The sequence below is a fragment of the Hyperoodon ampullatus genome (assembly GCF_949752795.1).
Source record: "Hyperoodon ampullatus genome assembly, chromosome: 2".
NCBI classification, from domain to species: domain Eukaryota; kingdom Metazoa; phylum Chordata; class Mammalia; order Artiodactyla; family Ziphiidae; genus Hyperoodon; species Hyperoodon ampullatus.
Genome location: NC_136915.1, coordinates 65,489,472 through 65,505,313, shown reverse-complemented (window position 1 = coordinate 65,505,313; position 15,842 = coordinate 65,489,472). Strand labels below are relative to the sequence as shown.

General features: G+C 36.0%; 1 protein-coding gene across 1 annotated transcript in view; it reads right to left on the bottom strand.

The window, feature by feature from the left end:
- Positions 1 to 15,842, bottom strand: part of LOC307070161 (serine/threonine-protein kinase TNNI3K) — a gene marked incomplete at both ends in the record, with an annotated part of 286,301 nt that overhangs the window by 185,140 nt on the left and 85,319 nt on the right. Inside the window, 4 exons of the mRNA XM_079728397.1 lie at positions 8,899 to 9,048; positions 9,622 to 9,716; positions 13,084 to 13,188; positions 13,274 to 13,418. Of these exons, the coding sequence (XP_079584523.1) occupies positions 8,899 to 9,048; positions 9,622 to 9,716; positions 13,084 to 13,188; positions 13,274 to 13,418 (495 nt within the window). The remainder of the gene's footprint in view (positions 1 to 8,898; positions 9,049 to 9,621; positions 9,717 to 13,083; positions 13,189 to 13,273; positions 13,419 to 15,842) is intronic.

Here is a 15,842-nt window from a genome sequence, read left to right as displayed (position 1 = left end):
AGTTAGAATAATGATTTGTACTTTCAGAGTATTATTCATTAGTGCCCCCAAGGGTTTTGGCAAATGGGACTCTCCTGTTGGCTTGAAGTGACTTTCATTTCCTGCTCCCTACTCTTCTAGTCTTGTCTATATTCCCGAAATGCCATGCTTCCCCTTTCATTTGTCTTTTTCTTATGTTCCTTTACTCCTTACATTTGGAGTGATTTTCCCCACCCCACCCCCAAACTTTCTGAATAGCTCTTTATTTTAAAACCTAGTTTGTTCTTTAAGGCTACAAGTCCATCCAAAGGGCTGTTACATGGAGAATTTAGTATCTACATCACGGGCATGTATACAACAGAGGATTCCTAATTATTCAAGAAGAAAAAGTACAAATTTTATTATTTCCCTATAAGGTTGTCTCTCAGTCTCCACCATTTCATCTTAGAAACAATGAATGCTGTTCATCGCTATGAGAAATTATTTTAAGAACATAGAAGAAAGCTTGCTACGAAAATCATTTTAAGAACTAGATCTGAAGATTAATGGTGAATGACACCGGTACTAAGACCTTTGTGACTCTGACACACTGTGGGTCTGAGATTAAGTAGAAAACATGGAGATTTGATCTCGATTATGGAAGCCAAGAAATTCTTATTGATCTCGTATGTACCACATGCCCAGGTTATCAAAAGAGCAGTCTGGGCCATTCTTTACATGTGCCTCAAAAAATAAAACTCTCACAGCAATGATATTGATGAGACTTTGCTCAATATTTTGCTATCCCCCTTTCCCATCATGTTAAAAACGCACTTTCCAGAAACACTGAAAAGTGAGATCAGAGGATGGCCCCTGATGTTTGCACTCCTATGGCTCATTTTCCTCCTGACAGTACTGGTCCCATTCACTGACAATTAAATCAGAGGCAACAAATATTCCAGACTTGCTACATCTTCTCATGACTTAAATCTGAAAAATACTTTACTTTGATATCACAAGAAAGAGAACACACCCCCTGCTTCCTCCATGATTCTTATCCCTTAATCACCAGGCCCAGACAAGAATGTCACCAGTCCTCCTTCATCTTGAGATAAGAATCCACAAGGATGAATGCTGTTGCCAAAAGGACATTATATACAAACCAAGCCATTTAACATTCCTCTTTCCTCTTTTTCTCCCTTCCCATTTTGCCTTTATTTTCCCTTCCCTTTCCTTCCACAGATATTTATTGAGTGCCCATTAGAGACCAGCTCAAACAACATCTTCCCAGGAAAGCCCTCTGTGACTTTTCCATTTTAGTGTCCTTGAACTTTTTACTTACCATCTTTGTACTTTTTACTTTACTTTTTACTTAACAACTTTTTACTTACTTTTAATTTTATTCATAGCACTTATTATTATCTGATAGTTTCCATTTGTTATCTTGCTCATGACCTGTGTTTTCTGTTAGAAATGCAAACTTTTTAAGCACAGGGAGATATTGTCTGTTTCATTCACTGTTTTACCTCAGTTCCTAGTATACTGTCTAGAACATATTAAGTTTATAACACTTTTTTTGAATGAATGAAGGAATGGTACAAAGTACGAGAGTGTAATGTTGAAACAGAAATGCTCTTTACTGTTGTAATGAATGTTGTGTAGTAGAAAAGAAAAGAAAAGAAATATATATATATATATAAATGTTCACTCAAAATTGTATTTAGCCAAGCTCTAGGAAGGAAAGGTAGAGGATGCTGTGAATGTGCATAACGATGCTATTTTACAATAGGCTGGAGGGGTCAGGGAAGAGTTCCTTGAGGAACTGTCTTTTAAGCTGACCTTGAAAGATAAGCATGAGTTGATTAAGCAAAAAAGGAGAATAAAATATTCTAGTCAGAGTAAAAAGTTTTGCAGTTCCAATTAATAGAAAGAGGAGCTGTATTTAGAATATTCTTTAAAATCTTCTGCCTATTAATTTGAGTATTAGGATTGTTCAGTTAATAAAAAACCTATGATATTTCAAAAATCCCTACAGAGAAAACAGAATAGCGGTAATTAGTATTCTTGAAAAGATCAACTATATTATGACTGATCAGATGCCATTTAGTGAGACATGGAATAGAATGTTATGACTGAAATATCTGCTCATTCTCTATTTCACTTCAACAAATGTGTATTGAGCAGCTATTAGGAATCAGCCATTGAACTAAGTTTTTGGGAGATCAAGATTAACAGCCCAAATGTTTGTTCTCAAAAAGTTTAGGGGGAGAGTGTTTCAACATGAGATAGAAATGTGCATATGGCACAATAAAACATCAAGAAAGGATGTGTGTATTAGGCTGGAATGTCAGGGGAGACTTTCTGGAAGAGAGGATCTATAAACTGAGTCTTGAAGGTTAAATAGAATTAAGAAATTTAAGAAGTGAAGTCAGGTAGGCAGGGTGGGAGGGTATAGAGAAAGAGAGGACTGCTTAAGAAAAGGCTTGGAAGCATGGAATAACATGATATGCATAGAGGAGTGAGTAGTTTTGCATAACTACCATGTAAACAGACTCTGGTTTAACAGGGTTGTTGTGTAGATTTGATGGGATAATGTGATATAGAATGTGCTTGGCATAGAATGAACCCCTAGTGAATGGTAGGGATCTAGTGAATGTGATGATGATTGCAGCATGTGGGGTCACTCATGTGCCAGGAGGGACTGGATATGAGGTTTGAGAAGTAGGAAGGGCACAGCGTATGCCATGATAATAAACTGAGACTTTTTTTCCTAAGGTGATAGTTGTCAGTGAAGGATTTTAAGCTGGGGAATGATATGGCCCTATTTACAGCTTGGATACATCTTTCAGACTACAGTTAGAAAATGGAATCAAAAGATGCCGAAGACAAAAAAAAAAAGTAGTTATGAGACTATTAAAATGGATCAGGAGAAGGAGAATAAGGTTATGGATTAGAACAGTGACAATAAAATTAAAAAAATTGATGGATTCAAAATGTAAGTATGAAGTAAAATAAAAAGACTTTTTGATTGAATGGATATGGGGGAAGGGAAGTTGAGAGAGAAAAAGTAGTCAAGCATCAATCCAGATTTTTGACTCAAGTACTAAGTGAACGGCAATGCCGTTAAATGACATAATGAATAAGGGATATGGTAGATGAACCTGACCGATGAGGACAAAAAAGATATTAATTTCAATCTTGGACTTGTTGAGTTTTATATGCTCCTCAGATATCCAAGTAAAAGGATCCAGCACGTCAGATGGTGTGATGTTTTGAAAACATGGCCACAGAATCTTTGATACCTCTCCATGACTGAGGAGGAAAACCCTGCTGTAGTAAAGAGACTTGCAAATTTGTACTAAAATTTTAAAATATTATCTATACATATTAGAACAATGATTTGAAATTGCTTAATATTTTGATTAGTGATTTTCAAAACCTCTTTGATCTTGCTGTAGTCCTTAAATTTTAAGTTTTAAATGATTTTACTTAAGTCATAAACAAGAAATATATATACAACCAAATAACACAAGCTTTTATATATTCTAGGTTTGTCTAGTGGTGTTTGGCAGGGATAAAATGCTTCATTAGGAGGCTTAAAGAAGATGACCATTATCCTAATATGTCAATGTCATATTTCTTACTGGACACTAAAGCATGTTGTAAATGAGGAAAGACTGTAAGATTTGGAAGCTTTGTGGAGCATGATTGTATCTCTGCTATGCACTTAATAACAACAGATACCACTGTTTTTATTGAGAATCTGTTATCCAGACATTTACATCTTATCCCTAACCCTCAGCAGAATTCTTAAAGTGGTTATTAATTTACTCATTTTAAATTTGAAGATTAAGACTCAGTTAAATAACTTGCCCAAGGTCATTTGGTCATTTGGGATTTGGACTTAGATCTACCTCATTCTGAGTGAGGTGGTAAGTGGTTGAACTGTGCAATGAGACAGACCTCTGTTTGGTATCAGCTCTCCACCTAAGAGCTGTGTGGTTTGAGCTAGTGTGACAACACCTCCAAGTCTCAAGCATTTTATCTGTAATACAAAGGTAATACCAATTTAAAGGGTTATTTTGAAAATTAAATTATGTACATATTATATATGCATATGTAATAAGTGATTAATTAATGTAAGTTCTCTTCTGTTTGTATTAATGTTTAATTAATGTTTTTATTATTAATTAATGTTTTTATTGCTTAACTGATTTTAATAACATGACATAAAGCCCCTACACTTGATATAATTGTTATGTAAAATACATAGGTGAATACTGTCTTCTTTTAAAAATATAAAATAAATAAGCAAGACATGTGAAAATAGGCATTTCCATTAAATAAATGAAAAGTTAAAAAAAAGTTTTTCTTTCCATATCATTTGAAGAAGGAAATTATCATTTTATGCAATATTCAAGTTTATTAAACAAATTTAAAAAGTATTATAAAATGTTTAACTTTCATCAGCTTCAAGGTTTATGTTACTCCAAAATTTTGCATATAACTGAACTTTCAAATCTGCTAACACCTGCTGAATTGATTCCACCCTGGATTCTAAGGCATCAATTTCTTCTTGCAAATTTTAAACTGTAGCTTCTTACACAGTTATTATGTCTCAATTTTTTTTGTGTTATCCCCCATAAGAATAAAAGTTCTTCCTATTCTAATGAGAGTTGGTATTATTTATTTATTTATTTTTTAAAAGATAGAGTTAACTAAACATGTAGAAAGGTAACCAGTAGACACAAAATTGCACATAGATTTTAAAACACCATCTAAATCTTTTGTTTATTCCTTCCTCTATCCCAACCCAATCCACCCTAGCACACTAAACTATGTTCATTAAACTAAGTAACTAAACTCCAAAGAGGTACGAATTCAATAGAGAAGAAGCTTGGGAGTTTATAATCCATGGATGAATATTTATCAAAAAATTTAATGAAGCCACCTCTTCTTCCTTCTACTCCTCTCTCACCCTTATCTCTTAGTTATTTTTTACTGGCTGAAAACTGTAGAAACTCACAACTGTAAGACTTCATTACTTTTAGAGAATACACTATGGTACGTTTACTATAAATAATTCACACCACACTACACTTGTCAAAAGGAATGAACAAAGTATATATCATGGTACAGGAACCTTGATTTTTATTGTTTTTGCTCACTTACTCACTAATTCTTCAACTGCAGCTCCCTGTCACTGTGAATTAGAGTAGTTCTGCTGTATACAAATATTGTATTCTGGATAATTAGATATTGGGATAGGAGCCTCTGTAAATTACTTTAACTGGTGTCAGTACTGAAGCAAATAAGTTTTAGTTCTGTTTCTAGTTTGGGTTATTTTCTGACCCTAAACAGCCTGACATAAAGGAGTGCTTTTCTTTGTCAAAGGCAGCCTTTTCAAATCTAACTGCCAGACACACTATTGAGCTATGTGCTCAATTCTAATTGGCTGAGATCTTTTCAATTCAGCAGTTTCATCTTTAATGCAGTGGATGTAAGATTATGTGTAGGTCTTTTCAATGGGTTTTCCCTACTGATGATTGAGGCAGAGGATTTGAACATAAGCAGGCTGCTGGCTATTTCTTCTGGCCAATTTAAATTGATTCATAGAAGTCCTTTGTACCCAAGGGAAAGAGCAGAACAAATCCAAGTGAGTGAGACAGCTATGGCTACTCTCAGATGGAACGGTAGGAAAGAAGAGGGAGGACAGACTGGGGAGAGGAAACATTCTAAGTATTATAAAATTGGAGCTCTGAGCAATCTGGCAGTGAAATATTGAAACTTAACCAGTAGGCTTCTGGTTACTGGTTAAAACAAAGGTCACCAGGAAAATTATTTATAAGATTGATTTTGATATCTTTAGGTTAAAAAGTCTATGTAAATTTGGAAAATATTTTTCATACCTGATCCCACAGGGAGCCATAGTGAGTAAACTCTTTTCTAAAAATATTCCAAAAAATAGTAGATAATTCTTTTCAGAACTCCAAATCACCTCTGAATGTGCTATAACAGAATAGCAGAGAGGGTCAACTAAAAATTTTGTTTGGGGCAGATGAAAAATTTGCCTTCTAACCATTCAGAGATGAGTGCTGTTGAGAAAGCCTCCTAGTTCTATCTTAAGAGGGTAGACTAAGATGAATTATTCAAACTGGGCACATTCAAAAGTATTCCTTTTTAAATAGACAGACCCTGGTTATGAAGTCTCTTCTGAGTTTTCTAAGGACTGGATAGGGTACAGGGCAAGCCATGATGGGGCCATTTTTACATCATCTCTATTCCACAAAGAAAGAACTACAAGTGAAGTTTTAGTGCTTTTTCAACTCCATCTCCAAGTTGCTCAAGAAAATCCTTGGTACGCCATATCAATTAATTTGGTGACTCCCTCTCTGAAGGAGAAAGCAAAGCCAAAGAAAACAAGGACAGTGCACTGCTGACAATATTTTAACAAGGCCATTTCAATCTTCCCTGAACACACGAAAACAATACAACGTTTCTCTAGCAAGATAAAATAGCAACAAATTTATTTTGTTGGTTTAACTTGCTCTGCCCTAGAACATATGCAAAACATCCATCTGTCTCCTGAGTAGTAACATCCAATTTGTTAAAATTCATAGTAATAATGAAATGCAACACTGATGCCTGGCACATTAGTTGAACAAATAAGGGTGACAAGTATGGCATATATTGCAGAGACCAGTGGGTAAGTCCTCTAAGCTACAGGACTTTTGTTGTTGTCGTTTGGTAGGAAATCTTAGGAGCTTACACAATGATTCACTGTTTTATAAAGTGTGGAATTCCACAAAAAATAAAAGTAAAGCCAGTTTCCAACCATTATTCTCAATCAAGTAAAAACAAACAAAGCCAAACCCTGTGAAGAGATAAGCTGCAGCAGCTACTTCTGAGCTGTCTTCTGGAAGACTAATGATTTGTAAACAGTCTTTCTCTGAAACTCAAATTTATTGAGAGACACTGTCTGAGAATCATTGGAATAAATGCAACATAACTAGAACTTAGTAAGGTCTCTCGAGGCTTCAGAATATGTAAGATTTTCCAACTGATATGCAAATATATAATTACCTGAACTTTCTTTTACACAAAGTAGAAGGCAGTTATACCTAACAGAAATGTATATAGTTATTCATCAAAAGACACGTACGTGACATGTACATGTATAACAACAGTGCTCCTAATAGTCCCCAATTGAAAGTTATCCAAATGCCCTGAAAAAGCAGAATGAATGAATTGTGATATAATTAAAAACATAATACCATACAAGAATGAACAGTCTAGAGCTACCTGCAACAATATGGATGAATCTCACAAACCGTTGGTCAAAAGAGGCCAGACATAAAGATGTATATAGCATAGCATTTCACTTATATTAAGTACAGAAAGAGGTATAGCTAGTCTATGCCTCGAAAAGGCAGTGGTACCCTCTTTGGGGAGTGAGTGGAAGACAATGTAAGTAGGGCTTCTGGGTGCTGACCATGTTCAGTTTCTTCATCTGGACGCTGAGTGAGTTCAGTTTGTGAAAATTCATTGAGCTATAATGTGCAAGTACACGTGTGCACACGCAAGTGTGTGTTTATACAGTACTCAAGTAAAAAGTAAGAAACATAACAGGCCTATATTTTAACTCATTCCTTGCTATTCCATGTCTGTTCACTTGTCTCTAGTAAAGTAACACCTATATCATTTCCTCACTAGCAGTCTTCAGACCTATATGTTTTTCTTTCCCCTTGTCTATATGCTTAAAATAGCTCTCCATTTCTATCCATCAAACTTCATCTCTCTGTTCATTAATGGACTTCCATGTCCTATTTCATGCAGAAAACCTTTTAGATCATCTTGGTAGCCTAAGAAATCTTCCAGTTTAGTAATTGCTCTTTTAAATTATGGTTTTCTAAGATTCTAACATTTAAAAAGATAAGAATACTTCTTTACATACTTTAAACGTCCTAATAAGACAATGCAGGCATCAAAGTCTGATATATTTTACAGTATTTAGCTGTAACTCTGATTTCAGTACTGTTCCATGTCACCTGAAAATTTACACTCTGTTGGAGTTTATGCGTTTATGTAGAGCTCTCTTAAGAGGTATAGTATATTTTAATAACAATGACAAAGATGCTATTTTACCTTCTAATTGTGTCTAGTTTCCTCTCCTTTAAAATAAAAAATTCACTATTAATAATCTCTATTTCTGGACTACTACTATTACCACAGTTATTATTACTGAAATGCCAATTATTAGGTATTTATTCTGTGCCAGCCACATTTATAAGCAATTTGCACATATTATCTAATTTAATCTTTACAATCTTATGAAGTTGTTATTGTCCTCATTTTTCAGATGAAAAACTAAAGCTCAGCAAGAATAAATAACTTGCCCAGATCAAGCAACATGGTTTGATTTAAAACCAGGTGTTCTGCCCAAACTTTCACCTCTTTGAGCTCAAATAAGTTTATACTTAAGCATTAAACATTGGTTGCCTTACTTTTTCTACTGCAGGCATTGTTAGCAGGGTTAGATGTGACAAATACTCCTTTTCTTTCTTTGCATTAATTTCATTTTTAATAATTTGAATCCACATCAAAATTCTCCTGTATAAGAGATAAAGACTAGTTCTGCATCTACTCTAAGAAAGTAGCTATCATTACCTATCACAATTTTGTTTCTCCAGTATCTAGAAATGTGATATCTCCTTCTCCCTTCAAACTGCCAATACCAAGAATGCCTTCAGCTCATCTGCAGCCCAGGAGTTGCTTTCCCTATTGTACTCTTTGATCCAAGTCTCCAACGATTCAAATACAATCTCCAGAAGAAATGGGAGTATACAAGTCATGCAAGCAAAAGAATTATTGATGCACTGGCATAATCTGTGCACAGAGTTCAATGTTATCACTATAGAGATGCAATGGTGAAAAATATACCTTTTTCATAAGCCCACATTAAACATGTCTGCTCATCTTTTTCACCACTAGACCTGCTTGGATCACAAGCTACCAGATTCATATCAGCTCCGTTATCCAGTAAGAACTGAACCAGGTGAATGTGACCATGGTAGCAAGCAGAGTGCAATCCTATAATAGAATAAGAATGAAAGTGTGAAAGGAGAAAAGGGGAAAACTGAAACCCAATTTTCAAAAGACAGTCATTACCACATAATAGAATTGTTGCCAGAGATATACAGCAAGGGTTGATTTCTTTGACAAAGAATTAATTCTGTCTTTGAGCAAACAAGACATAGTTTGGGAAAAGAAGTACCTAGTTGACCTATATAGACTACCTTTTGCTTAGCACAATTTCTAGTATTTCTATATCCACTGTAATTACCAGAATAAATGTTAGCAACTTTGTACAAATCAAAGAACAAAGACCCCAAACAAGGGCAAGGCATTGTGATCAGTCTGTTCCTGGTGCAGATCATAATGGGTGCATTGACTGTAGATACTTTTAGCACAATAATGAAACTGACCAAAATCAGTCTGCTTTTCATTATCACCATGCACCATCAATTTAAATGATGTCATTGATAAAATATTCCCCCTCATTGGGGTAGACCACTCCCACACATCCCCCCCACCCCGAGCCCACCACTTCTCTTGAGCATTCACATGCATCAGAAACTGGTGATGTTCTCACCACAGTCTTACCTGTGTGCCCATCCCTTCCTTGGTGGTTGATGCTTATGACATTCTGATCAAGAAGAAATTTAACCAGGTCAATGCTCTTGCCATAGGTACAAGCACTGCAAAAATATAACACAGGGAAAATAGAAGGCTGAATGTATGCACTCCAAATTAATATGTTGAAGCCCTAACTCCCATAACCTTATAATGTGACTATAATTTAAAAAGGTATAATTTACAGAGATAATTAAGTGGAAATGGAATAAGTAGGATGGGCCCTCACCAAATATGACCGGTGTCCTTATAAGAAAGGAAGATTAGTATACAGATGACATGAATAGAGGGACAACCATGTAAAGGCACAAAAAGAAGGTGGCCATCTGCAATACAAAGAGAAAGGCCTCAGAAGAAACTGAACCTGACACCTTGATCTTGGACTTCCAGAATCTAGAATTGTGAGAAAATAAATTTCTGGTGTTCAAGCCACCCAGTCTGTGGTATTTAGTTATGGTAGCCCTAGAAAATTAAAACAGCCCTGATTCACCCAGGATATTCTAGATGCTGATGTTTACATAAGTGCCAAAAAGACAGATGAAAGAAGGGGGGAAAGAGAGAGGAGAAGGAGGTGATAAGAAAAAAAAAGCACATAAAGCAATAAAATCCTAAGATTCTCAAATATGGGCCTTCAAGAAAGGAGCTGTATAAAATTTATAGCATTTTCTTATTACATATTAAATATTTCCTATGATATTAATTCTTTTCTAGGCATTCTGCAGGGCAACTGAATGGAATGGGGGAACACAGGAAGGTTCTGAGAGATTTAAGTGACAAGTTAGACTTGTGATTGCACCTGAAGTGGGAAGAGGGGCAGTCTTGTGAGATCTGATGCTAATTCCAGGTAGGCAGAGCCAAACTGAAATGAATTTTAGGACACCCACTCAGTGTCTGTAGAGAATTGGATAATTGTTTCATGTAGAAAAATCTCACACAAAACCGGTATCATGTGTTTCAGAAGTGAGGTGTTGAGTGTTGAGGTAGAGTACAGAAAAACAGTGTTTTTTCCTTCCAGATTTGTTCTAGAAGTGGTAATTCACTGGGTCTTACTCCTTCTTCTCCCTGGGATGACTTTGCCTAAATCCTTTTTCTCTCATGGGATATTATTATTTTCTTTAAATAAATGCTATTATTTATCTAGTTGAACTATTGCTTCCTCTATGAAGTCTTCTCATGAACCAAAGGCTGAGTTCATTGCTATCTCCTCTGCTTCCTTATAATTTCAGTTTTATGGCACTTATCATATTGTGTTATGGTAATGGATACACACACCTTTGTGTGTTTTGATACCTTACAATAGAGTCCCCTTAAGGAGGGAAGGGACTGTGTTATATTAATGTTCCTACCAGCAACAACACAAGGCAGGTCCTTAACAAGCCTTTCTTGAATAATTAAGTGAATAAAAAACAACCATCTCAGTGTAATAGATCATATCACCATTAGTTATTTGTATTATAAATAGGACCATTAACACTATACTTTTATTGTTCCATTATCTGAATTACCTCATTGTTTCTGTTCAAAGCAACTATTTATAGGAAATGATGAATTCTGAACATATATATATATATATATATATGTGTGTGTGTGTGTGTGTGTGTGTGTGTGTATGTACATGTGTATACAAATGTGTATACATACAGACATATGAAAACAATAACAGGAATGTACTAAGTGCTGACTATGTGTAAAGCACTGTGATTGGTACATAGAAAAATTCATAACTGTAGTCAGTTCCTTATGTAAAAGGAGAATTTCTTTTATAAATATGTACTTAAAATGAATAGAATGAAAATATTAATATGTTATTCCTAGCAGCCACAGGTTTGCACAAAATAAAACAATTGGATACATACTTTTAACTCACTTCACTAATCTTGTCATATAGACAATCTTCTGAAGGTGACAATAACCCTCTGATTATAGTCGGTTTCAATTTATGTGCACAAAGTAGCAAAATGATTTGAAAACTAGCCTGTGGTGTCAGCCTCTACAAGAATGACCTAATGGGTAGAGGACACTAGTAACCCATACATATCAGTTCTGCCACCTGTCCCCTTCAGGGACAAATTCCACTGGTACACTTTGAAGGCATGATCTGAAGAGTTCTTGCATCTGTTCTGTTACAGAGTGTGTAGAAAACATACAAAATATTTTGGTACTAGAACATGAAGATATATAAAAACACAGGATGTGGAATTAGTCAGGCATTTAATACATGTTTTTCTAGCCATAAGAATCTTTGGCAAGTTACTTAGTTTTCTTGAGCTTCAATTTTCTCATTGGTAAAAAAGGGATAGTAAATCCAACTTCATAAAATGGTTATGAGGATTAAATGAGATAATGGATGCAAATCATCCAGCACATATTCACTGTTCCATAAATGGTAGTTTTCTTCACCTCCCTTTTGGCTGACCTCTTTGGGTGATAAGAAAAATCTGGAAATCCAAGTGAAATTTGACAAGTTGATGCCTGATGCAGAAGTGTAAGCTTAATTTTAGTTCAGTATTAAAAAAAAAGTGTCTCATTTCTATTATTCACTAGTACAGGACAAACACTACGTAAATAACATACTAGTCTCAAATACATGTTTTAGAGGTTGCTAACTAGCCAAGAGATCTGTAATATGTAGGTAAATAATCTTATATTCAAGGTTTACTCAATTCAAATGACTATGTTTTTATAAGCAAAACAGTAACCTGTTAAAAACATGAGGGTTTTAAATTTTATAAAACACCTGCCTTCCTTTTGGACATTTTAGGGAGTTATGCGCTTGAGTTCTTAGCAAATTTTCCCTCCCTCTCTCTCTTTCTTTTTTTCTTTGTCACAACTTTTCCAAACCCAGCTGCTCCTTCAGGGTGCTTTTCCAGAGCATGTTGCAAAGGACTGTAATCGATTCCTAGCAAGGAACTAATGCCTTCTTAGGTACCTCAGTGGCCACCCTGACTAAGCTCTTACAGGCTGACAGATGGATGTCTTAGATAGGTAGATACATTTGCACATAAGGTTTAAGTGGTAAGGAAAAAAATGTCACATTTGATGCTGATGAATTCTGGTAATGATATTCTTGTCAGAGGAGGATTATGGGCACTGCTCCTTTTGGCAGCTTTCTGCAGAGTGAAGTGGAATAGGAGCAATATGCTTACAGATGTTGATATGCTTGTTGCCTTGGCAACATCAGTCCCTGTCTTTGTGGCTGCTGCCAGGAAGGCAGCATCTGGCTCTGGCCCCATCTGTTGTACTGACTGCAGCATATGCGTCTACCTTTTCTTCTGTGCATCTAGCTTGGGCTCTTTGTCCTCTGCCCACCCTCTGGTCTTGCTCTCTGATTGCAACATCTGCCACTATTCATTCTTGCTTCATGTACATGACTTCCAGTGTTGTAGGGTGCTAGCTAAGTTTAGAGGCTATTGCACTTAAATATTCTTTTACCTGTGAAAAGCTGTTTCACTGAAGATGTTTTCTTTAGTCAGACTTTCTATTCCTGATATTTGGATGATTTCCTTGGCAACTTCAACTTTGCCATTGTAGCATGCCCTAGAGTTAAGAAAATATTTTGAGAATAGTAAGAAGGTAAACATAGTATACCTGGAGTACCTATGGAAGTATACATAATACTCACAGGTGCAAAGGGGTGTCTCCATAGATATTAACAACATGTGGCTGAACTTCTAAATTGCTCTGGAGCAGGTACTTCACTATATCATGGTGTCCAAAGCGAGAACAGAAGTGGAGTGGAACATGATCTTCATTATCCTGAGCATTCACTGTCATCAAAAGAAAGGGAAAGATATGTTATCTGGAATCCTCTATTTCTCAACCTGCTCATGTGTAGTATCAGGTACTTTTCTAAGTGCCTGAGAGACTCCTGGAAATTGCCAGTTAATAACAATAATAAAGGAAATTAAGTGCCACCAATTTAAAAAGTTATAATTCTACCCTATCGCCTATTTCCACATTAAGCAGGCTTTCTTCTAGCTCCCATAAATCTATAGAATGCATCTAATCAAATCTACCTTGCATACCATATGACCCAGCAATCCCATTACTGGGCATATACCCTGAGAAAACCATAATTCAAGAAGAATCATGTACCACAATGTTCATTGCAGCTCTATTTACAATAGCCAGGACATGGAAGCAACCTAAGTGTCCATCGACTGATGAATGGATAAAGAAGACATGGCACATATATACAATGGAATATTACTCAGCTGTAAAAAAAACAAAATTGAGTTATTTGTAGTGAGGTGGATGGACCTAGAATCTGTCATACAGAGTGAAGTAAGTCAGAAAGAGAAAAACAAATACTGTATGCTAACACATATATCTGAAGAAACTAGGGGCAGGACAGGAATAAAGACGCAGATGTAGAGAATGGACTTGAGGACATGGGGAGGGGAAAGGGTAAGCTGGGAAGAAGTGAGAGAGTGGCATGGACATATATACACTACCAAATGTAAAATAGATAGCTAGTGGGAAGTAGCCACATAGCACAGGGAGATCAACTCGGTGCTTTGTGACCACCTAGAAGGGTGGGATAGGGAGGGTGGGAGGGAGACGCAAGAGGGAGGAGATATGGGGATATATGTATATGTATAGCTGATTCACTTTATTATAAAGCAGAAACTAACACACAATTGTAAAGCAATTATACTCCAATAAAGATGTTAAAAAAAAATCTACCTTGTACAATGGAAGAGTTCAGGAAACTAATAAGTATCTAAAAGGTACTTATAGCCTTATTTCCACAAGCATCTCCTTTCAAATTGATTCCCCTTTCACCCCCATGGAAGATGTTAAAAATTTCAGACTCTGGACAGAGCATCATTTCCCAAAATTTTGGCTCAATATGTTAGCGTGGGGCCTAGTACTCTGTATGTTAGCAATACTGTGTAGGAGGTTCTGATGTCCCCTTAACTGAGAAATGTCATTGCGGTATACAAAGCATAGTATAATGAAAAGGCGGCAAGTTTTAGAGTGAGGAAGACCTCATTAATTGTATTACCTAAGATAGTTATTTAACATTAACTGTTAAATTGATTACTCAGTAGTGGGTATTTGACCTTCTCTTTGTCCAATCCAGCCTTTTAACCTCTTCTGACATTTGGGAAATTCCCTATACTGAAAGTACTGACTAGAGGCCAAGATAACCTTTTATCATAGAAGCGAAAATATGCTTTTCAAGCCTCCTTTGCAGTTAGGGGCACAGAATTAGTAGAGGGTGACCATATGTCCTGGTTTAGCCTTGTTATCCTAGTATACTTTTTAATAGTGACCCTTTCACTCTCAACCACGTCCTGGTTGGACACTCATCTACAGGCTCTTTCAATCAACATGTTATTTCAGACTCTGACATCAGAGCTGATGACACACAAAAGGAGAGTCTGTTCTATCTTGGCAAAGTAGCAGTGGTAGAATAGCTCCATCTAATTTCCAGTGGTACTGTTGCCCAGCCACAGACTGGGTGCCCCGCATTGTTGGTGCCAGAAACACAAGTGTTGTTGTGTGTGCCTAGCTGGGGTGGCAGTGTGCCTTCAAAGGATTAGTTTTGGGGTGTGATTCTGGACACCATTTCTCACTGTGAGAATTCCAAACCTGGCTTTCTACTCTGTCCTGGGGAAGATTCTGTGTGCTAATTGATATCCTTTAATATTTCCCTTCATGCTTAAACTAGCAAGCTTTAGTTTCCAACACTTGCATATAAGAACACCTGACTGAAACATAGTCATTCCTCAACAAGTATTAAATAATCAATATGCACCAAGCGCTGTGCTAGGTGTTGGAAATATTGATTTCTTATAAGTAACAGTGGATATAATAACACTATTGGTGCAGCAGGGACGCTGAAATGATTAAAGGAGATCATTTCTAGAAAGTGTCTAGCATGATACTTATCACAAATTAGATACTTAATAAAAATCTTCACTCTCCCTTTTTACTAATTTCCCTCTTAGAATTTTGTTAAGTGCTAAGGCAAATAAGCTATAAAGGCACAGAATCTATACCCTCAAATAATTTACAATCTAGTTGAATAGTCAATAATTACAGGCCTGAAGTAATAACAAATCAACACCAAGCTGCTAAATTCTAGATCTGCTCTAGCACAATTTTTCAAACCAAAAATAACCAGATCGACTGTTCTACAACCATTTGTTTTATTATTTTACTACTTTGTCCATCTGTACAGG